This window comes from Apodemus sylvaticus, chromosome 7 (assembly GCF_947179515.1).
Source record: "Apodemus sylvaticus chromosome 7, mApoSyl1.1, whole genome shotgun sequence".
Taxonomy (NCBI): Eukaryota; Metazoa; Chordata; class Mammalia; order Rodentia; family Muridae; genus Apodemus; species Apodemus sylvaticus.
Window position 1 is genome coordinate 54,136,785 of NC_067478.1, and position 27,582 is coordinate 54,164,366.

Consider the following 27,582-nt stretch of genomic DNA (forward strand, 5'->3'; position numbering starts at 1 on the left):
ATTAACAATTAGAAAGGCCAAGCAAACACAAAACTTCTGCATGTGTATGTAGACTCTCAGACAGGAAGATTTGACTTAGGCACGCCTTTGATCCCGGCTCTTGGGAGGCAGAGGTAGGTGGATTTCTGAATTCGAGGCCAGCCTGCTTTACAGAGTGAGTTACAGGACAGCCAGGGCTACACAGAGAAACCCTGTCTCGAAAAAACAAAATCAAAAAACAATAAAAAACAAGAGGATTAAGAGGTTCTTTCTTGTTGGAGAAGGAAGGGTTAGTCAGCCAAGTAACAATTTAAGATAAAAGGGTTAAAAGGCCAACTCTTGGACAACGATATCCCTTGAGAATGGCTCAGTTTATTCCCAAATCACCTGCAGTACCAGGACTTTGCAACCTGTAATCCCAGAACTTTACAAATGGAGAGAACTTCAGTACAAGGCCAGTCTCAGGTATGAATTCAAGCCCAGCCCAAGCTACAAGAAGGTGAGTCTCCAAAACCAGAACTCAACAACAACAACAACTGTTACCATTCTATACTGACAAATTAACCTTCTGTGCCTCCCCCCAACTCTGCTGTTTTTTTTGGAGGGGGGGATCAGAGTCTCTATTTTTTTTTTCTAGCTGTTCTAAAACTCACAGAAATTGGCCTGCATGTGCTACTCTGTACCTGGCTGTCTTTGTTCCAGACAGGGTCTCACTCTAGCCTCAGTCACAGCAAACCTGCTGTGTTAGCCTCTCAGTGCTTTTCATTTGAGTAGATCTATATAGAGAAGGAGACTGTACTAGTCAGGCTGGTGGACACATCGAACTAGCATTTTTATTAATAAAACACTATACATATGAATATGAGTAAATTTGGGGTTAAAAATGTAACAAGGGACACAAGAGAAATGTGTGTGTGAGAGACCTTAAAGAAATCTGTTCGTAAAATGAATAAAAGCATCTATATAAAAATGATAAACTGATAACCAGTTCCAAAAATTGGTTTCTAAGCATTGTTGAATCCTAATGATACTGTAATGTCTGCATATCTTTCTGTAACTCTATTGTCTGCTGTACAAATACATGTATTAACAATAAAAATTCTTTGCAAATTTTAACACACACATACACAAAAGTGGGGAGAGGAAGAGGGAGAGAGATTGAGAAACAGGCAGACAGAGAAAGGGAGACAAAGACAGAGAATAAATGTATATCTACTCCTAAGAGAGATCATAACATTCATGTCAGGGCAAATGTGAATTTTGGGGAGACAGGCTGATCAGATGGAAAATTCCTCAGGGGCAATGTCCTGTTTTGTGGAACTATCTGCTAAGCCATTTTTCCTCCAGTAACACTGTCGACAGGAGCCCTAAAGCCCAGTTCTGGTCCCAGTGCAATGCTCACCCACAGAAGGAGAAGATGATAGGTGTGGTGGTACACATCTGTAACCTCAACTCGTGGGAAGCAGAGCAGGAGGATCGAGAATTCAAGGCCATCCTGAGCAACAGAGCAAGTCTGAGCTAGCTTTAGTTACGTGAGTCCCACCTCTAAACAAAGAAAAATTCTGTCTTTGTGTTCCTTGAAGCAGTGTTCCAACACAAGAAGAGATGAAACGGAAGCCAGGAAATATGCACATGTAGATTTAGCTCTGCCCAAGACACCAGAACTGAGAGCTAGAAGGGCCAGCGTTTGGAGGCAGGCCATCTTCACTCCTAGTGTTATATGCTATAGAAAGCTGGAAGTGAACAAAGCAACTTTAGACAGATTTCAGTTCCCAGGGTCTGTTGGAACACTATCCCACACCACCATTACCTACGTATTTTAATCTTCAAAACTGCACACTGAGGCATAGCATCCCATCCCTCAAAATGCTTTCTTCTGATCCCGAAATGTTGGTCACTCTGCCCCCTCCCCTTTCTGTTTAAAGACAGGGAGGGACTTGACTATGCAGCACTATAAGATGGACGCGTAGCTGGTGTACAGCTCAAGTCTGGCCTCAAATTAAATGATCCTTCTTTCTATGGCTGATTCCTGGTGTAACCAAAATCTCAAGTGAGCTGTTTACCCCTTTACAAAGAAACAAAGAGGAAACCAAGAAATGGCAATTGGCTAAAGGAAATATGGTTCTGTTTCTGTTGCTGGTGCTTGTTACTTTTAAGTTTGAGCCAAAAATGATAAAGAAAAAAGAATCCTCAGCTTCTCTCCACCTGGACTACAGCTACCTAGAAGTTATAGAAAGCATTAAACACAACTCAAGGAATTTGCATGTGTTGACACAGCTATACATTACTAAAATTTTAGGAGACCACTCCTCCTCTGGGCTATTCTGGCCCCAGCATTGGTTTTTCTCTACATTTCCATTCTTTATGATGCATGTACATGCCACTGCCCTATCACAGGTATAAGTCACCATTTCTGGTTTTGCCCTGTCCTTTAACCTCCTTTGTTGAGTCTCTATTTGCCTCTTTTTAAAAGTTTAATTTTTGAGATGAGTGCTTTCAGTCTATGGTTTAGATTGCTCTTGAACTCATGAAATTGCCAGGTTCCACCCTTAGAATGTATCTACCTCTTACTTGATTTTGGCAAGTGTAAACCAGGCTAGCCTCTAACCTACCATAGAACTCCAGCTAGACCTAAACTCTCATGGTCTTCCTGCTTCAGGCTTTGGGATACTGGATTGCAGGAGCCATTATGCCTGGATCTTTATCTGTCCCTTTATTTTTGTCTTGAGCTTGAGTCATTGAATAGTCTATATTGGCCTTTTATAAGTCACCTGCTTCAGTCACCCAGATGTTGGTATTATAATATCTGGTTTTGCCCACTGCTTAACAAGAGGATTTTAGGGCTGATGGAATGGCTTCATAGGTAAAGTACCTGCCCCTAAGCCTGACAACTTGGTTATAATGTCTTCCCTTGAATCCCATTCTTTCCTCTAATTTTATACTCTTCCAGAGATGACTTTCATCTGTGTAGCCTGAGCTGCCATCAGTCCAGAATAGACCTGTTCCATAGCACTTTCTGTGATGATGTGGTAGTCTGCGTTTGTATCCCCAACACACTAGCTACTAATCATACAGTGCTAACTGCCACTGAGCATTGAATGTGGTTAGTACAAGATATGAATGCTTAAAGAATTAGCCAGAGATTAGAAACCATGAGAAACACTCTTGACAGAGAGCCTTACAAAGCTCCCGCTGGTGGGTCTGATGCTAATTTGCACAAAAAATAATTTTTAAGTTTGGGATTTCATAAGCATATGCAAACTTTTAAAAGATCAGATTTTTTTCTTTTTCCCTCCTCCTCACTGTTTTTGAGATGTGCATGTAGCTTGTGTTGGTCTCAAACTCTCTATGAATTAGGAATAACCTTGAACTTCTGATCCTCCTGCCTCTGCCTCCTGTGTGCTGGTATGACAATGTACCACCATGCCTGGTTTATGTTGTGCTATGGGTCGAACCCAGGACTTTGTGCATATTAGACAAATACTCTATGACTGATCTACAGTTCATTGCAGAGAAAATGCATTTTTTTAAATTAAAGGGATATATAGTAGGAGACTTAAAAATTATTTGAAACTCAGTGAGGTGCGGAATAGTTAGATAGGAACTTTTTCTTTTTTCTTTTCTATTCTTTCTTCTCTCTCTCTCTCTCTCTCTCTCTCTCTCTCTCTCTCTCTCTCTCTCTCTCTTTAGAGTCAAGAGTCTATGTAGTCCTAGCTGTCCTGGAGCTCACGATGTAGACCAGGCTGGCCTCATACTTGCAGCAATCCTCCAGCCTCTGCACCTCAAGTGTTGGGATTAAAGGAGTATGCCCCACTCCTGGTTTGCACTTTAAATATTCCTGTCTTGTTGTCTACTGTGCTGCCCATTGCCCCAGCACAAATATCAAAACTGTTGTGTGCTACCTGAGCACGACAGGAGGAGGCTTCTGATATATGCAGTCAAGCTCTCTTTCTTGGTGACCTTTCCAACTGCCAAATGCTTCTGTTCTTGGCAGCTATAGAGGTAGAGTGAATACTGTCTGATTAATCTAACAGTCATATAAATGTCTCATTTAAGAATAAAAGCCAAATACACATTTTAGGTTTCTTGTATATATTTACAATATAAATATTAATTTCTTTTCAAAGTACATATTCTTTTTAACAGTGTGAGAAAATTATCTAGCATGGGAGAGCAATTTAAAGTAAAACCTCTACAGTAGTGATTCAGGGAAAATAGAATGTTTTTTGGGGTGGGGGGGGACCTTAGAAGGAATGAGAATGGGCAGGAGGCTGAGCATTTGCCAGGAGGATGGGAGCAGCTTTGTCGGACCCCTGGGAACGGCCCCTGGGTGAGTGCTATAAAACCTAACCTGGAGAGAGATAAAAAGCATACATGCTTGCATAGTGCATTAATCTTAAAGAAGCCCAGCATTTCATTCCCATTTTCAGTAGCTTAAATGAATAGCACTTAAAACACACCACACGAAATTAAAGACTTAAGCATATATTTCAACATTAATGTCAAAAATACATAGTATGATTTTACATAGGATTGTGCTACATTAGAACACTAGAGACAAACATGACTTGACTATTAAGGAAAACATTAAATATTAAATAACAGAAATAAAATGTGTAAACACTAATCTAACTGGGATTTTGCTATTGCAACTGTTCAATGAGGTGGTTTCAACAGTACGAAAAGGGTGAAGACACAGGTACTTCCAGTCCACTTAGGAGTCACGGGTCTCACTTCAGGGGTCGTTTCATAAAATCTGGTCCAGAACAACAGAGGAGGGCCACTCGGATCTGCTGGCTCTCACTTGATGTATTTTCCATTCTGTGAATGCTCATGTCCAGGCCTGGGTACTGATCGAATACTTTTAAGTTGTCCCCTCATCAACATCTTGGTGAAAACTGAGGGTTTGTTGGCGATTCAGTGTAAGATTTGAGTTCATACGCAGCACCACTATCAACCTCCATGGACTTTCTAGAGAACAGGAGCCGGACATCTCTATGGAGGTAGATCTTTCCAGATTTAGAACTCTGGAACCTAAATAAATACACAGAAAGATTAGTGATGTTAGGGGATGAGTCTTTAAAACAAGTAAAGACTACTCATGAGAGCAGGGAGAACCACTCTTGCTGTGCCATGAGATTAATTCCCTTTCCCACAGTATCTAGGTCTGAACTGTCAAAAAACGAATTCATCACTCCCTAAACCCTTTGCTCTGTGATGGGACCAAGACTTGTGTCTTCTGGGAGACAAGGTTTCAACCTCACTGTTCCTCTATGGCCCGCTGCATGTACACTTTCCTCATCTAAGGTTTCAAATAGCCACGGACACTAGCTAATTATGATTGTGCATTGGGCTTTGTGGGTCAGGCATAGTCTAGACAGACAGATAAGACAGAGTTCATACAAATTAGTAGTCTATGACATAGGGTAGATTAAAATGGATCCCATAATCAAAAGAGTCAGAATATTTTAAGTAGAATATTAAAAGTTTTTCTGAATGAACTGTCTATTCATGTAATCCCATTATTCAATATGTTGAAACAAGGGGACTATCACATTTGAGGCCATCATGAGTGATTTATCCAATGACAAGCCCGTCTGGACTATAATATAAAACTGTCTCAAAATAAAATAAAAGAGACAATTTTGAAAAGATTCAAGTTTTCCTTAATGTGCATTTGCACATGTGCATGCATGTGAAGGTCAAAGGTGACATTCAGTTCGCCTCTGCTCAGTTCAGTTGCTCTTCATTTCATTTGAGGCATTCATAGCGAGGCAAGGTCTCTCACTGAAGCCAGAGATCACTGACTTGGCTGGTCTAGTGTCTTAGGGTTTCTATTTATGATTAAACACCATGACCACAAACAACTTGGGGATTTTATTTTACCTTACAACTTGCAGTCCATAATTCAGCAAGTCAGGGTAGTACTCAAGGCCAGACCTGGTAGCAGAAATTGGAGCAAAGGCCATGGCATAATTCTACTTACTGGCTTGCTTCTCCTGTGTTCTTACTGTAGTCGGGGCCATCAACCCAAGGGTGTCATCTCCTACAGTGAGCTAGGTCCCCTTACCAATCATCTATCAGGAAGTGCATCCCAGGCTTGTGCTCAGACCAATCTGGTGGGAGCATTTTCTCAATTGATGTTCCCTCTTCAAAAAATGACTCTAACTTATGTCAAGTTGACATAAATACTAGCCAGCACATCTAGCCATCCAGCTTGTTCCAAGGATTCTAGATAGCTGCCACATCTGTTCAGCTTCTATGTGTGTTCTGGAAATGGGAACTCTGGACCTCAGATTTGTACAGCAGGTGCTTTGCCCCAAGTGCATACTTTTTGTTTTGAGACTGGGACTCATATTGTACTCAGACTGCCCTGGAACTCACCATGTAATGAAGGCTTGCCTTGAACTTTTAGTAATCCTCCTGCCTTAGCCTCTTTAGTGCTGCTAGTATTTCAGATGTGTGAACCATGCCTGGCAAGGTTCAACTTCTGGGACAATCACTGCTATTATTAGCAGTTGGTTAAACAAAACACTACCAGCAGACAAAAGCTATTGGTGAAATGAAAAGGTGCTATAAAAGTTGGAACGGAATTGTTTCTATCTTCCACTAACCTTCCCCAGCAGATGCCATGCAGTGCAAATTTCTCTTTGTTTCCTTGGAACAGCAGAAATGACAGTCTATGGATTTTACTCCAAAGCTAATGGAAAGGCCTGCTGCGACACTGACTGGCTCACTCCTCCCTGAAGTTTTCACCTTGGGAAGCTTTGGGGACAGTGCCATTTTTTTTCCAAATAGGCTTTGTATAGTCATTATATGAAAACTACAGAGGAGGTTGCTGACTTTGGGTGAATGACGGTTACACATTGATAAAGCTATCAAGCTTTGAAAGGCTGACAATGCAACTCAGTGAAATGCACAAGGCTGTAGGTTTGATCCTGGACACCACAAAACAAATAATACCAACCAACCAACCAACTAACCAACCAAGACATCAAGAGAACAGTGTGAACTGGAAGCTGAATAGGAGACCTGAATCTTTTCTTACTGGGCTGGGATGGTGATTGGTTGGTTGATTGACTGATTTTGCATACTTGGGACTGAAGACAGAGCCTCATACATAGTAGGAGAGAACTCTGCCAATAAACTTTATCTTTCCTTCCTTCCTTCCTTCCCTCTTTCTCTCCATCCATCCACCCACCCACCCACCCACCCACCCACCCACCCACCTACCCATCCATCCATCCATCCATCCATCCATCCATCCATCCATCCATCCATCTATCTATCTATCTATCTATCTATCTATCTATCTATCTATCTATCATTTTGTAGCACTGAGAATCAAATCCAGCACCTTCCTCATACTAATATGTCACTATCACTGAGCAACACAGCCCACCACTGGGAAGTATTCCTAGAGTGCTATTTGATCACACTTCTACTTTTATTTATTTATTTTTTAAGTTTCTCACATCTGGGTATCACTCTGTACTGCAGGCTCACACAGAACTCATTTTATAGCCTGGGATGACCTTGAATTCACAGCAGTCAGTCCTCCTGCCTCAGCTTCTCCAAGTACTTGATTTAACCATATCTGGGAATATATATATATTTAAAGTTCTTAACATTCAAAAAAATTCTGCGTGTGAGGGGAGGGGTATGTGCCACCATGCAAACAGAGTTCAGAGGACAACTTGTAGGAGTGGGTTCTTTCCTTACACCAAGTGGGCCCATCTCACTAGACATTTCTCATTTTGAAAAAGTTTTCCAAGTTTGTGTTTTGTGGACACTTTTCATACTCATAGCTTGTGTGCCCATCCCATGGTACTCTTGTCAGGTGGTGCCACAGTGGCATTGCCTTTTGGGTGCACAACAACAGGTGGCGAGGTCCATCATACAATGCTTTGAGAGGAACAGTACTTACTTTTCAAGTGTGGAACTTGCATGACTATCTCCCTCCCAGCCTAACCTGCAGTTACATTCTGAAGGGTGGCTGAGAATCACAGGATCCCTTACAATAAAGAGCAGGTCATTGACATGGCTGAGAATGTTCTATAGAGTTATAGGAAAAAGGCTACTGACTTCTGTCTTTGATTTGCTCGGTGTTCCTGAGAGCTACACAGGGACTGAGGGTTTAAACTACAAATCAGGGATGCTGGCAACATGGACCAGAAGGACAACAATCAAACAGCAACATAAACTTTTACACAACCTAGAACTCCAGGTTAAATACTCAGTTAGAGGATACAGCATCTCTGAAACACAGCTTCCACATCAGCACCTGCTGGATGCTTAGAAGAAGCATGTATGAACAGGCAAGAAGTGGGTGAGTCAAGTTTAAGACCGCCTCTTTCCAATATGGCCACTTAGCTACATGTAGCTAACAGCCACCTCAAATGGGACTACTTCAAGTTGATTGTTCCAAGGATAAAACATATTGTTGATTTAGAGGATACATTAAAACAAAAAGAATGTAAAGTTATCCTAATTTTATACTGATTATATATTCAAATTTTAAGATTTAGATATGCTAGGTTAAGTAAAGTGTATTAATTTTACCTGTTTCTTGTTACTCTTCCAGAGATTTCTTTTTTCAGACAGGGTCTTATGTAACCCAGGCAGGCCTCAAACCTGACAGATAGTTGAGGATGGCCTTGAACTTCTGATTCTCCTGCCTCCACTATCCAAGTTCTGGGATGACAGACAAGAGGCTTCATAGCCAGATCTGTCACTTTACTAAATGGCTACTAGCAACTGCAAACTAAGCGGATAGCTCAGACTAAGTTTCTATCAGCATCACTGGTTTTAAAAGCCTCAAATATCACATTTCATACTGACTTTTTAGTATTCCCCATTTAACAGTTATAAGCGCAAATCCCTGATTTTAATAAGTAGCAAGGGTGGTATGAATGAATGCTACATGATTTCCACGTTGGCATGTTGTCAAGAGACCCCTGTGCTAAGCAGAGTGCATGGTACTAATCTAGTCAGTTAAAAAGTTCCCTTAAGGCCTTCTCTGGCATCAGTGGGCGGGGAGGCCCTTGGTCCTGTGAAGGCTCGATGCCCCAGTATAGAAGAATGCCAGGGTGGGGAGGTGGGAGTGGGGAGGTGGGGGAGCACCCCCACAGAAGCAGGGGGAAGAGGGATGGCATAGAGGGTTTGTAGAGGGGAAACCAGGAAAGGGAATAACATTTGAAATGTAAATAAATAAAATATCCAATTTTAAAAAATTCTTGCAAGCTGAAAAAAAAAAGTTCCCTTAAAAAACAAGTCTAGTGGGCTGGAGAGATAGCTCAGAGGTTTAGAGCACTGGCTGCTGTTTCAGAGGTCCTGGGTTCAATTGCCAGAAGCCACATGGAAGCTCCCAACTGTCTACAGTGGGATCTGATGCCCTCTGGTGGTGTCCTGAAGTAATGTATGTTCCTATTAATCTGAGACTTTACCTCAGGTGTATGAGGTAGCGTAGTAACTGTGCCGTGTGCTGGACGTTCTCTTTGCTAATACTTCTCTTCATTTCTTGTTTAACAGGAACAGAAAACGTCCTCTGTCGCAGGAATGTCTGGTGATTGGCTGGCATACCTCGTAGGTCATACACGACAACAAACATCTTCACCACAGTCTTATTGGGATTGAATAAGGTCTGAAGAAACAACAGAAGGATTATTCTTCAAAAAAGTGATTTGTATATATTATGCAGAATACCTTCCCAGTAATTAAACAGGCTTTTTAGTAATTTAATTGCACTCAAGAGATTCCATTCAAAGGCTAGCATTAACAGTTGAAAAGTAATAGTTAATATTCTTTCAAAGATTCAATCTCATTTCTTATTTGACAATAAGAAAAAATCTTGTAATAAACCAAGATTTTTAGTCACACACTGCATATTAATAGCAAATCGCATACATTTGTCTCATTGTTCCGATTTTCAGAAACTGTTCTGCCCGGGTAAGCATAATCCACCCCTTCATGGTGTCTTTTGCATTAGGATATTCTGGCTCTGTTATTTCAAACATTAGCTTCACTGGTGATATCAACTGCAAAGTCTCAAGGCAGAATTTTAATTTCTTTTATATTTTAATGGGTTGTGATTTTAAAATAAAAAATATAAGCTTAGTAAAACTAGAATTTTAGAGTAGCTGTTTTAAACTACTGTAAAATTGTTATAAATGTTCAAGGGGGAGACTTTATTGAAAATGTTTCAAGGTCGCAAAATAAATAAATAAAGCTCATTCTCATTAGGTTAGTGTCTGCAACAGCACTATGCCTTCACACTCGGAACTGTTCATGAACAATCAGGCTTACAGATCATCACTCTCATTACAGACTAAAATGTATTCTCAGAGGAGACTGGAGTCATTCAATTGTTACGTGGCTATAAATAACTGAAAAAAATGTATTTTTTAAAAATACACATTTTTAAATTAAAAACCCAAGCTGCTGAACTGACTTTAACCAAATTACCAACACATCAATCGGTAACTTGGAGCCAGGCTTTCAGAAGCTCATCCCAGGGACTGGACATCACTCGCTGAATCAAAATGAGAAATACATCAGCATTATGATCCAAGTTTACAACCTAGCACGTGCTAAGATCAAGGCTGATACATTCAATAAGTACAAACAGACCCAGGACTTCAGACCATGTGAAGAATAAAAGTGTGCTTAAAACAGACCACTCAGAGGCAAACTTCTCTTTCTAGGTTAATGGTTTATCACTAGGGCAGCTCACAGCTAGCACGCTAGTGGTCCACAACCCCCTCATGGGTTCCACTGCCACAGGCTAGAGAGTGGACAGGGATCACTCCTTAGTTTTAAAAACTGTCTGGGATAGAGAAATCACATTTTCATATGCAGCCATCCTTCTATGGTGCACACACACACTGTTCACTACTGTCTCACTCTTGTGAGATGCCTGTGCAGGTGGGGCACAGCTCTGGTCAGACTTGCTATGGTGTGACCTGACTGACACAAGAGCTGACCCCTTGAGGTCACAGGGCTCAGAAAGCCCTTGGGGCTGACTGCAAGCAGCCAACAACAGCTCTGATTCTTTTAGTCTGCAGAATCCGAAGCAGACTGAGGACTTGCAGTGCTACCCTGGGTCAGACAGGTCTGCCCTGGTAAGAAGGGGGTTCCTTAGGCCAAGTTAGATGAATACAGTTGAAGGCCTATCACCTTCCCTGCCCTGACCGGCACTTATCAGATGGCACTGAGACAGTTTTAGAGATCATTCCATTAGTATTAACATCTTGTTTCCCAGGTTTTCCCACCAAAGTAATACAATATTTTAGGGTCTCCTTTGAAATAGATCAATCTCAATATGGCTTAATAGTTAATAGAAGGCACTGGTCGGGATCTAAATATATTGAAAATAGCTCAGTTTAAGTCACGTAAATGGTTCATATTATTTGTCTAGCGCATTCACCTCTATTAGCTTATTAATCTTTGCTTTCAATGGAGGCCCCCGAAATGCTCATTCCTGGGGCAGAGCATGGCAACTCCAAACAGAGCTGCAGCCCACTGTTACTTACCAAGGTTGTTGCAGCAGCAGTAGCAGGAGAAAGGGCTAAGTTCTATATGTGTGAGAGAATGATTATTGCAATTGTAGGCTATAAAACACATACCACTTGTATCGTTCCTGAAGGAGGTACTCGATAACCCCTTTTACCAAGGGACTCTAAAGTAATCACACCCTTGAAACAAAAGAAGACAAATTGAGTGCATATGTATATAACAGACGAAAGTAAGAACACATGTGTTTAATACAATTCGGTAACTGATTTCTAAGGAAAAACATTCAAATTGCATTAAGAGCTATATTCTGCCAGTATGAAAACAGTGGGACTCCCCCTTCTAAAGAAACCTTCACCGCTGCTCTTCCTGGACATGTTGCAACAGGCACCACACAGCATTACGGCCACACTGCTTGGAATGGCTCACTGAGACACAGACCAAGGGTCAGGGTTCCTAGCCATAAGGAAATAAATAAAGCACGGCTATAGGATTAGTCCTGTTATCTAACGAGAGGGGGCAAGAAGCAGCAAAGAAATGATTGATCATGAAGTAAGGAAAAGTAACGAGCATACGCTGTCTAATTTTGGGCCCCAAATGAAGGAATTCTTCAGGCAATGAGTCAGATTACACATCTGAATTTCTGATGAAAGACAGAAGAAAAGAATTAAGACAGCAACTAAGCGGGGTTGGAAATCTGGGTTCCAGTCTCATGAATTTCTAGCAGAAGAAATGTTCAAAGCAAGTAGGAAGGATGAAGGCTTACCACCAAGCTGCCTGCTCTGCACAAAGCCAGCCACACAACTCTGTTTCCAGAGGAATGCTGCCTCAGAAGCAGCTGCGTCATGCTGTGTCGGAATCTGCATCTTTTTAAGGTGCTATTTTGAATATTTTCCATTTTTCACAGTCTTATGTATTCAAGGCTGGATTCAAACTTACAATGTTGCCAACAGTGGCCTTGAGCATCTACTGCTTGAAGCCTCTGCTTCCCAAGTGCTGGGATTACCCAGTGTGCATCATCATAGCCAAATTATTTCTATTTCTTTTGGTTCTTTGTTTACACAAAGACTTGTTATGTAGCCAAGACTGGGCTGAACTCATGAGAATCCCCCTGCCTTAGCCTCTCAAATGCTGGGATCACAGCTGTGATCAACCACACCCAGAGGTATTGCCTTTTAACTGTTTACTTGGTAATCAGAATCTTAGACTTTGAATTGGCTCTAAACCAGAGTGCATTAGCTTGAAGGTCTAAGAGCTGAGCTCTGAGGAGAGGTCAAAGGTGAATCACAGTCATCTCACTAGGTAAGCTTAAGAGGGACCCTGAAGGTCCTCCACAGAGTCTGGTACTCAGAGGGGTGGCCGCAACAGCAGCAGCATACACACACATGATTTTGGTAGAAAAGCAGTCTGCCCGGCCACCCTCCAGATCTAATCTGGATTCTCCAGGGTGGCTGCAACAGCAAAACACACACACACACACACACACACACACACACACACACACACGATTTTGGTAGAAAAGCAGTCTGCCCGGCCACTCTCCAGATCTACTGAATCAAATCTGCCTTTTAACAACAGGACTTCCCTGATGGCATCATTTGTACAGCAGAGTTTAAGAAAACCTTAAGCACTGGCAGCAGTTTTTCTGCAAAGTCCAAACAATGGGGAAGAAAGTATAAAGGTGAAAAAAAAGTAATTTAAATTGAATGTGAGAAAGCTTCCCACTAACCAGGGAGAGGGCATGGCCGCGGGTGGTGCTTGTGAATGCTGTCCCTGTCTACTTTCTTGAGGGATTCTTTCCTCCAGTAGTTATGAGACCTGGGTTGGGGAGTAAACAGCAGTGGACCAAGGTGGAGAGAGAGCCCTGCTCGCCACACGATCCTAACTTCACATACAGAGCATGGATGTTAGCCTTGCACCTTGGCAGTGCAGCAGCAGTTCCTCACAGTGTGCTCAGTGTGTTCACTGAGGCATATGCATTCACATGACAAACACACTTCTTTCTAGACCCAGAAAGAACAAGTAAAGTACATCAAAGTGATAGCTACTTTTATAATCACATGGGAAGGGCCAGGAGTCATTGTCCTTCCTCCCAACCTCCTTCCCATACAAAGGAGAGAAGGCCAGGACAATGGCAACTGTGACAGTGACTGCGTTTCTTTCTCTAATGTACAATTTAGGAAGTTTTCAGATCATAATGATAATCGTGAGTAAGTCCATAGTGATTGAAGATTTTTGAAAGGTCTTTTACGTTTAGGGTAGCACTCCAGTATAACCACTTTTTTCTTCTTTTTAATTATGTGTGTGTGTGTGTGTGTGTGTGTGTGTGTGAGTATTTGAATCTTGGAGACCAAAATATGGCATTGGATGCCCTGGAGCTAGAATCATAGAGTGTTGTGAGCTGCCCAGTATGGGCGCTGGGCACAGGGGCACAGGGCACTTGAGTCCTCTGGAAGAGTAGCAAATGCTCTTTGAGCATTCTCTTCAGCTTCCAAACAACAATTTCTAAATAATTTAAGACCAGTAGTAGCACTGAAATGCTGGGATTTGATTAATATTCATTTCATGGACCAGCATATCAATATCTGTACCTTAGAAAAACCACATTTAATATAATGAAATATCTCCTCTGGCATATCTGTAATAGTAAGGTTAAGATGAACTAAATTGGACAGAATCCTAATAACGAAAAAGTCCCAAATTATTATATAATAAAGAATATGAATTTCTGGGTGCAGTGACACACCAGTAATCCCAGCACTTGGGATGTGGAGGCAGAAAGACCATGAGTTCAAGGCCAGCCTCAGCTACACAGACTTTGAGGTCAGACTGGCCGACATGGACCCCCACATCAAAAAATAAAACTAACAACAACAAAAACTACTATGAAACAGTAGATAGAAAACTAAAATTAGCAGCCCTCAATTTGACTAATTACAAATAGAAGGAAACCGCTTCTAGCCAGTCTGACCTCACCACCATGACAGCTGGTTTCTCTGAGACACAGTTCCTGTGAAGCTGAGTGCTATGGTGTGGTTCTTGGAGAACATTCTTACTGTTGACTCCAAAACGAAGAATTAATTTTTCAAGAATCCCTTCAAAAATCCCACCACAAAGAATTTTCTGTCCTGACATTTATTAGAGTACCACAGAGGTGCATTACTTCTGATGGTCTACGATATGCTTGAGCGAACAAAACAATCAGTCCTAGCTAGCAAAATATGGTCACTCCTTTGAAATCAGACTAAATTATCCAAATAGAACAAATTTGAGGAAAGACTTGTGTGAGGCTTGGCGTGAGCCACTGGCAGAGGGAACCCATTTCTACTAAACGAACAGACTTAGGGGAAAATATGATAGAGTGAAGATCATTATCACGGAAAAGGCAGGTAGGCATTGGTTTTCAGTTGTTTTCAGTTTTTGAGATAGGACTATCCTCTGTAGCTAAGGCTCTTCTAGAACTTACTACATAGCCCAGGCTAGCCTCAACCCCACTGTGATAGAAGGCAGGCCTCCTTATAACTTAACAATTCAGTAGGTTGAGTTCTCCCCTTTCCAGTATCCACTCAAAGTTCACATCAGACTATTATTGTAATAATATAGTAAGTTTCTACTGAAAGTATGAAACACTAGCCATGCCCTGGACCAAAAATTTCACCTTAAAACTGGAGTTAACCTAAACTAGCCCCCTTGACAAACTGGGGCACCATTGAGATGGCCATATTTAGCTCCCTAAAAAGTACAGCTTCTCATCCTGTCAGGTATACAGACATCCCTTTTCATAATTCTTAACAAAAGACATCGTCACTAATGTTCTTAAAATGCCTGAAGGCATGAGAGAAGAAGGCACTGGGCAGGGGCCAGTCAGGGAGGCAGGTCTAGGCCTGCACGCACTTCTGCTTCTCACATGAGACTTACTGTGACTCTGCACTTCACACCACCACTACAAACCTCTCCTTTGTATTTTGAAGGAGAGTTTATACACACTCCAGTGTTCACAGGCACTTCGGCAGGCTAAGGCTTGTACTACCCAGACTCCCCTGCAGTAGAAAATGGGAATGGTAAACTTTTAAGACTCAGGCTCAAGACTGTCTGCTAACTCCCAGAAGCTTTCCTACTTCCCACGAAGATCCTAGTGTGATCAAAAATAGCTCACATTCTCTAGAACCCCAGGATCAAAAAGCAGGGGAGGAGGGGAGAAGATGGGGTAGAGAGGCCTCAGCCCCAAGTCCCCAGATCTTACCAACTCTGACTGACATAAGAACCGCACGAGGAGGCAGCCACCTGGCATTAGAGTACTCAGTAAGTACTGGGGAATCTGTGTGAACTTAGCAAGATAGACTGATTATGTCAGTCACTGGTCATTATATAGATTGAGTAAAATTTCAGCACCATTTTCAAGTGCAAAACAGGCCACCTGTAGTTTTAGCCAGCTGAGAAAAAGGTCATGGAGCAGTATTTTGGCTTAATGGTCTATTTTGTTTTTTAAACTTTGTCTTGGGAACGGCTTCATGCTTTCAAGGACAAAACTGAAGCAGAGATCTGGATTCCCAAGCTGGCTGATTCTTGCAGAAAAGACAAAAGTACTTGCCATGTAAGGCGAGGGAGCATTATCATCCGAAACACTGTAGAACGACACTTCCACCGGCAGGGTCAAGTGCGTCGGGCAGAAAGTCCCACTGGCTCCCACCTCGGCAGTAAAGCCATCAACTATGCCCAGGGGGTCTAAACGGTAATTCAGAACCGATTCCTGGAAGACAAGATAACAACAGGTGCTTTGAAAAGGCAGAAAATTTAGCACATTAAGGGGAAATACCTGACTATGTTTTCTAGGTCCTGTGGGAGCATGTGTCTGTCACCCACTGTATAACAAGGTTGAGGCAGGGGTGCAGTGAGTGGCCACTTGAAAGTCTGAGTGACACAGCAACCATGGCTCAAACTCAGAAATGATGGTTATTATAAAAGACATGATTCTTACCTGACCTGAAAATCACCTCTACCTCCAATCACCTTCTACTAGATCCTACCCAATGCCTCCTCTCACCCACTCGGATTCTCTTGAAACATTGCCATTTGTTAGATCTAATCACTTGATTTGCTATTTATCTTTGCAAGTGGAAAATATGCTCTCTGCTGGGCACAGGGACTCGAACCTGTAATCTCCGCAGCACGTGGTTATCTGAGGCAAAAGAACTGCTGTGAGTTCAAGGCTAGCCTATAGTAAATTCCCAGCCGGCCTAGAGTATAATAGGCCATATTTGAAAAGAAAAGTTCTACCAGAGAAGGTACCAGTCCCTGAGAGAGCCCACTAGAAGGTGCTAGAAGGTCCTGCCAGCAGGCCACATATAGAAGTCCTGTTAGAAAGTTAAGCCAAACATTTGTCATCTTGAAAACTGACTACTTTTGTTTTTAAAAGATGCTGTTGTATAATATATGGGATTTTACTTAGTTTAGCTGAAAAAATATGTGAATAAGCTATATCTAACCACACTGCACTCACTCCTGAGAACCGCCTCGGGTGTTTTCAAGACCCTCAGAAGCTCATGTGAAGTTACCTATGGCGGGGGGAGGGCGCAAGGGGAGCGGGGATATCATGGTGTGTGAGGAACGGCCCTTCAGTTAAGTGATCATTTGAGAAGGAGCAAGATTGGTAATTTCAAGGCTTTGAGAAAAGTCAGTCAATTCATTTCTTTCTCCCAAAGAATATTAAAGCTATAATGATACTGTAGCCCTAGTGCCCTAGTTTAAGGCACTTTGATTTCTAAAATACTTTCAAAGCAACATTACCTCAAAATTTCCTAGGAGACTAAGACTCGTGATTGGTGGAGCACTTGAACTCAAAAAAGGTTTTTCATGAACATCTGGGTCCTCTTCAATGTTCAGACACGGTCGAGCGCTATTGGAAAATAGAAGCAAAGAAAAAACACTTAATTGCAATATTTTCTTATTTACATCTATGAAATGAATTAGAAGAAGCTGAACAATTTTATTCCAACTAAAATAAAATTAATGTTATTAAATTTTAAAATACAAAATTTTTAGCTGGGTGGTGATGGCACATATTCCAGGACTTGGGAGGCAGAGGCAGGCAGATCTCTGTGAGTTTGAGGCCAGCATGGTCTACAAAGTGAGTTTCAGGACAGCTAGGGCTATACAGAGAAACCTTATCTTGAAAACAAAAATATGAAAAAGTTTAAAAAAATGTAAAATTTGTAGTTGAAATTTCAGATTAAATATTTTATTAGCAATATTCAGTAATGAATATATATATATTTTTTTTTCTCTGAAAGGTTTGAAGGTACAATTTATAACACATCACAGAGTAGAAGCTACTGAAAATGCACAATACTCTGAATTCTACATCATTTTTAGCTGAAACCAAGAATTTAAAGGCAAAATTATACAATTGTAATTACAGGGCTACGTAGAGATGCAGCTCAGCGGTAGAACGGTTGCCTAAAATACAGGCTTGATCACTGACAAGAAAACAGCCTTTAAAAAGGAGGGAAGGAAGGAGGGATGTAGGAAGAAGGGGAGAGAGGGAAGAAGGAGGGAGAGAAGGAGGGAGAGAAGGAGGGAGGGAATGAGGGAGGCAGGGAGGCAGGGAGGAAGGGAGGGAAGGAGGGAGGGAGGCAATGAGAGCTAGAAGGCGGAGGCTGAGGATCAGCAGTGAAATGAGCGACCTAACCCCTGACCCGCTTGACTGGCTGCTGCCGCCATGCTTCTGTCTGTGGTGACGAGCACACAGCCAAGCTCACCGTCTTTCTTTACTCTTTACGAGTATGTGCAGCAGCATGGAAACAAACGGGACTTCTTTTTTCTTTAATTAAAAATCTTTAATTTTTATAAAATGTGTATGTAGGGGGGTGTTTTGTCTGCATGTATGTCTGTATGCTGAGTGTCCATGGAGGCCAGAAGGTGTCAGGGTCCTGGAACTGGAGTTGCAGATGGTTTTAAATCACCTTGTGAGGGTTACGAGTTGAACTGTGGCCTCCACAAGAGCAGCCAGTGCTCCTAACCACTGCTTCGTCTCTGGAGATACTATTTTTTATTACACTTTGACTTAAGAGTCGGCACCTCTGCTGCCCGGTTCTACTGTGTACCCATGCTTCAGAGGTAATTACCTTTTGGAGGACAGGCTTCTTGTATGCAGCAGTGACGTGTCTAGATCAAAGCAACCTGACTGTGATTTTCTTTGAGGAACCTAGAGGCAAAATAATTACTTATTTTTTAAGGATTACTTTTAAAATGAATAAAACACTTAGGAAATCCAAGCTAAGCAAGTTGTTTTAAATGACATTTATTTCTTTGTTTGCACATGTGTAGGTGCATGCATACTAGAGCACACATGTAGAGGACAGAGGGTAGGTACAGGAATCAGTTCTCTCTTCCCATCATGCGGACCCAAGGGAAGCCATCAGGCGTGGAAGCAAGCACCTTGACCTGTTGGGGCTTCTTACTGATCTGAAGCATGTCCTTAGAGTAATAAAAATTCTCTCACAACAGATTACCTCAAACAATGATGCTTAACACATATTTTTCTTTCATTCTTATTTTATTAATATAGAAAAGAACCCAGATGATTCCTAAAAGTACTTTGACTAGGTTCTAAGTAAAATTAGGTTTTCTCCAAAACTAAAGCATAAATGAGTTTTCTGTACAAGGACTCTTACTTTGTGTGTGTGTGTGTATATAGTGTATGTGCTGTGTGTGTACAAGTGTATGTGTTTATACATATGTGCACATATGTGTGGAGGTCAAAGGTCAATGTAGATACCTTCTTCAGTCAGTCTTTTTTTTTTTTTTAAAAAGATTTGTTTTATATATGTGAGTACACTGTAGCTGTCTTCAGACACACCAGAAAAGGGCATCAGATCCCATTACAGATGGTTGTGAGCCACCATGTGGTTGCTGGGAATTGAACTCAGGACTTCTGGAAGAGCAATTGATGCTCTTAACAGCTGAGCCATCTCTCCAGCCCTTCAGTCAGTCTTTATTCTACTTTTTGAGTCAGGCTCTTTGATTGAGCCTGGGGCTCATGGATTCAGCGAGTGCCAGAGATCCTCCTGTCTCTGCCTCCCCATCACTGGGTACAGACGTGTGCTGCAGTGCTCAGAACTTTACCTACCAAGCCATATCCTATCCTAGGATTTGTTTATTTGTAAGTTGTATATATCTGTGCACTTTGGGGGGGGTGTGCCTGTAATGTTTAGAGCTTAAACTAAAGGGGCAAAAATAAGTGTGTTGGAATCCTATCCACTGTAACATTCCCAAGAATGTAATCTTCCCAGAGAATGGGTTTGAAAAATAGTACTCTGAATTTTTGGTCACGGGTATATACGAGATTATATTTCTCACAAGTCAGTTATTTCAAAATACACTAAAAATGAAAGCTCTAAGTGCAAATTAAAGGCAGAGTCAGATACAACAGGAAAATTAGATCTGTTTGGGGAATCTAGGTAAAGCATGAATAATTAACTAATGTAAAATACAACGGATGCACTGGTCTGAGGAGATACGGCTGAGACCACCATGGCTAGGTGGGACAGCAACCCTGAAAGCTGCAGAGGTCATGAGACAAGAAGACAGGAAGTTCAGGAAGGAATGGACATCTCTGGGAGACCCTGCAAAAGTAAAGCCACCTCCCCATGCCCAAAACATGGGGAAAGGTATGGTAAGTAGCTGGCTGTCTTCCTAGCACGCACCCATGTAGATGGGTTCAATCACAGAAAGAGTCTCAGATGCAACAGTGTCCCAGAAGCAGACCATACAAAATAAACCAGCCAAAACAGTCATGAGCTCATAGGTGTACAATCCAGCACAACTCACTCTTCAGAAAAGCTCTCCATCTTCCTTCACTTCACTCTGCATGCTCTTCCTGGTCAGTGCTTGGAGCTTCGGCTGCACACGATGAGCGTGGTACCTGACTTCTCTGGCCCTTTCAGGGTTACCATTCCCTTTCCTTTCTGCCCGTCACACTAAGTGCTTTCTAAATATCTGCCTGTGTACCTAATAAACTTCCACTCAGCTAATTACATTCTACTACTTTTCCATATGGAGTGCATGTGTGTACATGCATCTGTGTGTGCATGTATGTATGTACATGTATGTGCACACATACTTCAAGATTAATTCCATATCCAGATGTTTTCTTTCAAACACACCCCCACTTGTTGGAGACAGGGTTTCTCTTTATAGCCAAATAGCCACTGGTTTGCAGTCGTCTAGCCCTCCCAAGTGGTGCTGGGATGGAATCCAGGGCCTCCTACATGGATCATTTTGTCTCTGAGCAACATCCTAAGCCCTCCAAGGAGATTTTAACTACTGCACTCAAAACTATGGACTTATCTATACTAGTTTCTAAATAAGACTGTGGTTCGTACCAATATTTATTGAGATAAGGAAAAAAAATCTATTTGAAATTTCATCAACATCAAGGTGTTTTTAAAAATCTTTTTTCTCTTTTACACTTAGTAACATAATATTTAGCAAAAGGACTTCAGGAAGTATTTCGATACCAGTAAAAATATATTTCATTTTTGCTCAATGCATAGTCTTTCTTGTATTATTATATAGCGGTTAAATGTACTACCAAAACCCAAGAAGTTTTCTAACTGAAAGTTTATTTCACGGGTATCGAAATGTTTCTGTCAGTGTTAGTTAGTTGAAGTGCTTGAGAGCATGCTGGCTGCCTGCCTGCAGGTGCTGGGCGTGAGGGAGCTGAGGGAACTTACTGGACTTGAGAGGAGAGGCAGCCCCGTCTGAGGATGAAAGGCTCTGGTTGATGTCCCATCCAAGGAATGAAAATTATGTTTCCTCCAGACACTTGAATGTTTCAGTGTAGTCCTCTGTGAGGAAAAGTCCTAGATTTTAGTGGGAATATTTAAATAATGGTAAATTTGCTAATGCACTCTGAGGTACACACCACTAGGGATGAAGCTAAAGAACCCTTTCTATCCTACATGTATAAACATACACATACACACATGCAGACACAGCAACACAGAGCGATATGCACTTGTTTCTGATATCATGTCTCAAAAATTTTGAACTGTGCCCAATACAACTGTTTTATCAACATGTTCACTTACAATCTAGCATCTAGTATTTTAATTTGTAGAAAAATAAAACAGCTAGAAAACAAGAGTTAAGACTGTAAAGTATATAATTGTGCCAAGAGCTATTTTAGAGGATTTAGTTTAGGATGACGAATTCAGAAACAGAAAACGGGGCTGGGGAGAGGGCTCAGCAGTTAAGAGCACTTACTGCTCTCTCAGAGGACTCATGTTTGGTTCCTAGCACCCACATGGTGACTTACAACTATCTGTAATATCGGTTCCAGATGGACCCAAAGCCCTCTTCTGGCTTCTGTGGATACCAGGCACTCATGTGATATTCATATATACATGTGGTTAAAATACCCATCCATATAAATACAATAAAAAAATTTTCTAAAAACTAGTATGAATCAAGAAACATGGTCATAGCACTATGTTTTTTTACTATGAATCAAGAAACAGGAAGCGTGGGATGAGTGACATATACATAAATACACACACACAAACACTCATTTATAGTCCCAGTGGCTTCCAAGGCTAAGGCACGAAGACTGCTGAGCCCAGGGCCCAAGGTTGGCCTAGACAACCACTGAGGGAACTGAGGGAATTCTCTCTCAAGAAGCAGGGGGAATACTTAAAAATTGGACAAATTTATATCTAAAGATCAGAAATTTACAAAACATATGAAAAGGTTAAAAAAAAAAAGACTAAGTTGGTGACAGTTCACATTTATCAGCTTAGTGTGACTCAGGATGAGTTATCTTGTCCTTCTGGCCTATGGAGTTAAAAAAAAAAAGCACCTGGCCCTGGGGAGAGAGAGGGAGGGTCAGGCAGACAAATGTTCACATGATGTTCATGAGGGCGCTGGAGCACATGTATGATTCATGTAAAACCAGCACAGACAAGTCAGCGCTACAAGACAAACCAAAACACCAAGTCTGAATTAAGTTCGCGGGCCTGCTCTCTCGTCCTGGTGGCCTAGTGCTCTCCTCCCTATGGCTTCTAAAAGCCTGGAACTGCAGGTCCAGGCCCTCTGCGTCTCTCCAAAACACAGTGTGGTTAAAGTCATGATAAGTCTTCCTATACTTTTAGGGTATACCTTTTTATTAATGCAGCACGTTAAGGGTCTATGAACTATGAAGGTCAATTATCATTTTCAGAATTCTAAGGCTTATTTGGTATGATTCAAGGACTAAACCGTGAGAAATGATCCAGGAACTAGAGATGCTGAGTACCCACTTACTGCAGCGCCTACCGACAGCCTCCAGTTACCAGGCAGCATCTGTACCAGACCAGAGCTGCTTGCAATTCACACCAAGCTGACAGGAGTGTCTGCTTGACTCCTGCATCTTCCCTACTGATCGCTCGCAATACTGAAATAAGGCAACAGGAAAAATCCAAGTGAACGGAGGACGTACAAGCAGAACCCTGGACTACAAGAGACCTGAGAAGGGGTTAAGGGTACCAGATCAGCCACTGGGGATGACGGAGTTCCTAACGTGTCCAGCCCTCTGGGCCCCTGTTTCCCACTATGTCCTACCTGCCCCTTGGTAAAGTGCCAACTTCTATAATCATTTGACATAACTGAGAAGAGCCAGGAAAGAATGTAGAAATCAACACACACACACACACACACACACACACACACACACACATACACACAGTATTCATTCCTGTGTCCCCAGGCCAAATATAAAGGCCAGGTGCTTCTGAATGAGAGGAAAAGGTCACATAGCTTTCAGACTGTTGCTGAAAGGTTGAAATGACAGACCTCACAGAGCCTCGAAAGTTTTGCTGCTGTAATCGTAGCTCTTAAAGAAGGGACTGATTTTGAAGCCATGTGACCCATGATCCATTTCTTCTCCTACCTTGTGTTGGCTTTCAAGAGGGTGGGTTATTGGCAAGAATAGTAATAGTTCTGTAGAAATCTTATCACTACAGATAACAGGCAACCCTTGGGCCATCATAACCACATCTCTAGTGAATCACATTCAAACCACAGCTAATAGCTAAGAATTACATTTTAAACTATACATGTTACCTACCAACATGTCTGCGTTTTTCAGTCTTTCGCTTGTAGACAAACAGTGCTTTACACTTTGCGGTTTTCCAGCACCTGAATCTGTTTTCCCCTCCTGCTCAGTGTTCAGTTGGTCTGACATTGTGCTTTTGGAGCCCTCAATGTCTTCACTGAGATCGTTTTCTGTGCCAAGCTGAACACTCTGCTCACATATCTTTGATCTTTTGGAGTCCGTGTTTGAACAATTAGTTTTGTACTTGTTCAAACAGTCAGGCATTTCCAACACAGTCACTTTTGCTTTTGAGTCAATAGCTTTTGAAGCCTCACACTGGCGATGACTGAGAGACCCTGGGCTATCCTCCTCTTTTATTTTCTCTGTACATTTATTTGTACAAATCTGTTTGTCAATACTGTTGCAATGCAGACACTGTTTCTCAGTTTCATGGCTCGTTTCTTGTTCCTTAAGGTGTAATTTACAAGGTGTACCTTCCAATCTGCTAATCAAACCCGAGCTGCTGTCACTGCAGAGAGGCGTGTTAGAGGAAGTTAGTAAGTCGACAGCCTTGGTTTGCAACTCCTGCCTGGCTGTGTGGGTGACGTCATCGGGATGGATCTGGTACTGAGTTCTTACTTCAGGTCTCAGAGGCGTCCCTTGAGGACTGTATTTGAAAGATCGGAAGCATTTACTAGGTTTGAGGCTTTTCCCATCACCTCTGTCTCCCAATAAGGACACTTCTGTATGAGAAGCAGAAACAGAGACATTCTCTCCGTCCTTCTTCAACAAGGTTTTGTCATCAAATGAACCCCTGAACACTTTAGAAGGAATGGAATTGGAGTCGTGCTTGCTGAAGGCAGGCCTGGGAATGTGAGCTGTGGGGTCGATGTGCTCCAGGTGCTGTGCAATCCTGGCTATGACGTCCTGCCTCTCCTGGAGCAAAGAGCCAATCAGCGGGTTCGCTTCCCCAGCAGGCTGGCGAGCATACTGACTGTGAGAGGTGCAAGTTTCTCCCAGCCTGGTTTCTGACTTCTCTCTCACTTTCCCTTCCCTGCTGTCTCCTGGGGACCCAAACTCTGGACCCCCAAAAGAGACAGAGAATGCTTCTTTGCATCTTCTCAAACACCCGCTTTCCTGTGAACAGGGGTGAAGCTTGGGGCTCCGTGACGTGGATTCCTGGGTGTTAAAGGGGAGGTCAGACATTCGAGAGGAGCTGGGGTCACAGTGAATCAAGTGCTGGGCAATCCTGGCAATGACTTCTTGTCGATCCTGAATCAGGGAGTCGATTAAAGGGTTAGGCTCCCCTCCTGGCTGCCGAGAGCTCTGACAGCAGGAGACACTGGAATCCATCACAGAGAGTGATTTGAAAGTTCTCACTGATGCCTCCTGTGACCTCACTTCTCCTCCAGTGCCACTGAAGCCCAGGACACTGGCTTGAGGTGCCCCGTGGTCAGACTTGCTAGCTGTGCCTGGGCAGAGCCTGACATTTCTAATGGCTGCAGTGTACTCAGGAGGCATGCCACTTCTGACATGCAGGGCACTCACAGGTGCCGTGGTCCATGTGTGCTTGCTGCATAGAGTCTGGGGGCTGCTGGGACAACGGTACTCCACATCACCAGGGCCACGGTGCTGACAGGCTCTAAGCTCCTGTTCTTGAATTCTCTTCTCATACAGTCCAATGCTAGTATGGATACTACAGGTCAAAACCGGATAATGAGCTTGTCTGGGTAAGGACTGAACGCTGACTTTCAAGGCCACATTGTGAGAGACATTGGGAACGGGAAACACATGCTCAGTTGGAGTCTGTGAAAAACTCCACTGCAGGTCGACATCAGCAGCACTGATTCTAGAGACAAACAATACAGATCAGTCACCAGCTGCCCCTAGGTCGCCCTGAATCACTTTACACACACACACAAAAATCATCATACACACACAGAAAAACAAAAGCAAAAAGCAAAAAACAAAAGATGATGCCCCCAAACAACAACCCAAACAAACAAACAAACAAACAAAACCAAAGGGAAAACCGGGCTTTGTGCTTCCTATTAAGTAAGCTGATTCTGCTTCTTAAACAAGATGGTCTAGAGACTATTTCACCTGCATAAAGAAACAATTAGTGCTTGGCAGCCTGCATGTTTCTTTATGCACACATACAAACACACACACATGCATACAAGAAGTCATACATGCAAATATGCATGTGCTTCTCTCTCTCTCTCTCTCTCTCTCTCTCTCTCTCTCTCTCTCTCTCTCTCTCTCTCTCCCTCTCCCTCTCCCTCTCCCTCTCCCTCTCCCTCTCCCTCCCTCCCTCTCCCTCTCCCTCCCTGTCTCCTTCTCTCTCCCCCCCTCTCAAGACAGGTGTTTGCTGTCTTGCTCAGGTTCAAGCTCACTGCTCCAGCAATCCTACATCCTACCCCTGCATCTGGAATAGTTGGTGTTGTGAGAACACAACACTATGTCCAGCAATGTTTACATGTTTGAGGTAGAAAACTCCAGATCATCATAGGAAGTCACAAACCCAGGTGACCTCAGTTCCCACTCTACTGTGGCATTAAGTCCAGCTCAGTTTCCTAATCAAAGCTGAATGTTCTTTCAACATTTTGGTCCACCAAATTTAATCCACCAAGCCATCTTAACAAGATATAGCTCAACAAGATTATCCATACAATATATTACCCATATACTATACTTTCTTAACTTGTTTTGAGAAAAGCCCCATCAAAGTATAATGATTTTCATTTGTAAATGAAAGAAACATGCTTTTGACAGGTTAAACACCACTCAGTTAACTGACTATACACTGACCCTTTCCCCACCTGGACATACATACCTGTAAAGAATGTTTCGTGGGATAGCACCATGAGAAACACTCAGCCAAGCACTTAACTGAGAAAAAAACACAAACGATCTGACAGCCAGCAGAAGTGCCTTCTCTTCAATGAAGCGATCACCATTCCTAAGAGAAGGAACACGGATGAGAGACTGAGGACTGCTTTTGGAAGAAGAAAGTGGAAACAGGTGCTTCTTTGGGACGTGTACTCTAAGAGTGCCTATATGAATCTCTTAATGCCACTTGGTGTCATAATTACGTAGTGAATCAATGTATTAAGTAGCTCAACTTTACCACATAAAAAAAGGCAGATTCAGGTGAGCTCCTCCCTCTTTCCTTTCTGCCACCACCATGACATCCAGACTGACGAAGACCCAGAAACTCTCCAGGGCCATGTGAGCCAAGGCCACATTGGTAAACACTGCAAACACCTAGGAGGCCTCGGGAATGCTGGGGGCATGCGTCACCACAGGACCAACTGTGACAAATACCATCTAGGTCCCTTTGGGAAAGTTGGTGTGAGGCATTACCACTTGAAGAGGAACCAGAGCTTCTGCCCAACTGTCCACCTGGATAAATTGTGGGCACTGGTCAGTGAACAGACCTGTGTCAATACAGCAAAAAACCAAGCCTGGAGCTGCTCCCGTCATCGGACTCGTTCGATCGAGCTACTACAGAGTTCTGGGCAAGGGAGAGTGCCCATTCTTCAGCAGAAGAGCTGAAGGGAAGATTAAGGGGTTGGAGGTGCCTGTGGTGGCTTAAAGGCCACTCTGGGGGGTTAACTAAATGCTAACATTTTCAGAAAAAAGGGGTTGGGGGGGTGGGGATTCAGAGACATGATGCACTGGCAGGGTGTAGGAGGTCATGACAACTTAAGACCAAGCTGAACGACTCACTGTCGGGGAACTGGCTCCAAGATCCACCTCTCCAGTAACAGTGCGTCTTGCTTAATGGCGGGGTCATTCAGATCTGTCCCCTCTGCGCTAGGCCCCTCATCACTGTAGCAGCAATCTGGCAGAAGCATCACTTCCACCATGATTGGAAGATTATTTTTCCACAACAGTGTGACCTCAGATCTGGTTCGTCTGGCTTGGCGACACTGGGAGAAAAGGAAGATAAACAAATGAATATTCTCAATAACTGCCTCCATTTTGTATTTAAATTTCAAAACCATAATTGTAAATAT

The 27,582-nt window shown here is 42.5% G+C and overlaps 1 protein-coding gene across 4 annotated transcripts in view; it reads right to left on the minus strand.

The window, feature by feature from the left end:
* Positions 1–4,448: 4,448 nt before the first annotated feature.
* Positions 4,449–27,582, minus strand: part of Atosa (atos homolog A) — a 73,842-nt gene continuing 50,708 nt past the window's right edge. For 3 of the 4 annotated variants that reach the window (XM_052187793.1, XM_052187792.1, XM_052187790.1), the window contains 10 exons: positions 27,293–27,495; positions 26,397–26,522; positions 23,594–25,409; positions 21,225–21,353; positions 18,615–18,694; positions 17,278–17,386; positions 16,082–16,240; positions 11,604–11,672; positions 9,426–9,622; positions 4,449–5,013 (listed from right to left, as the gene is read on the minus strand). In XM_052187793.1, coding sequence (XP_052043753.1) covers positions 4,860–5,013; positions 9,426–9,622; positions 11,604–11,672; positions 16,082–16,240; positions 17,278–17,386; positions 18,615–18,694; positions 21,225–21,353; positions 23,594–25,409; positions 26,397–26,522; positions 27,293–27,495 — 3,042 coding nt within the window. In that variant the 3' untranslated portion in view covers positions 4,449–4,859. The remainder of the gene's footprint in view (positions 5,014–9,425; positions 9,623–11,603; positions 11,673–16,081; positions 16,241–17,277; positions 17,387–18,614; positions 18,695–21,224; positions 21,354–23,593; positions 25,410–26,396; positions 26,523–27,292; positions 27,496–27,582) is intronic. The other variant, XM_052187791.1, reaches the window with a different exon arrangement.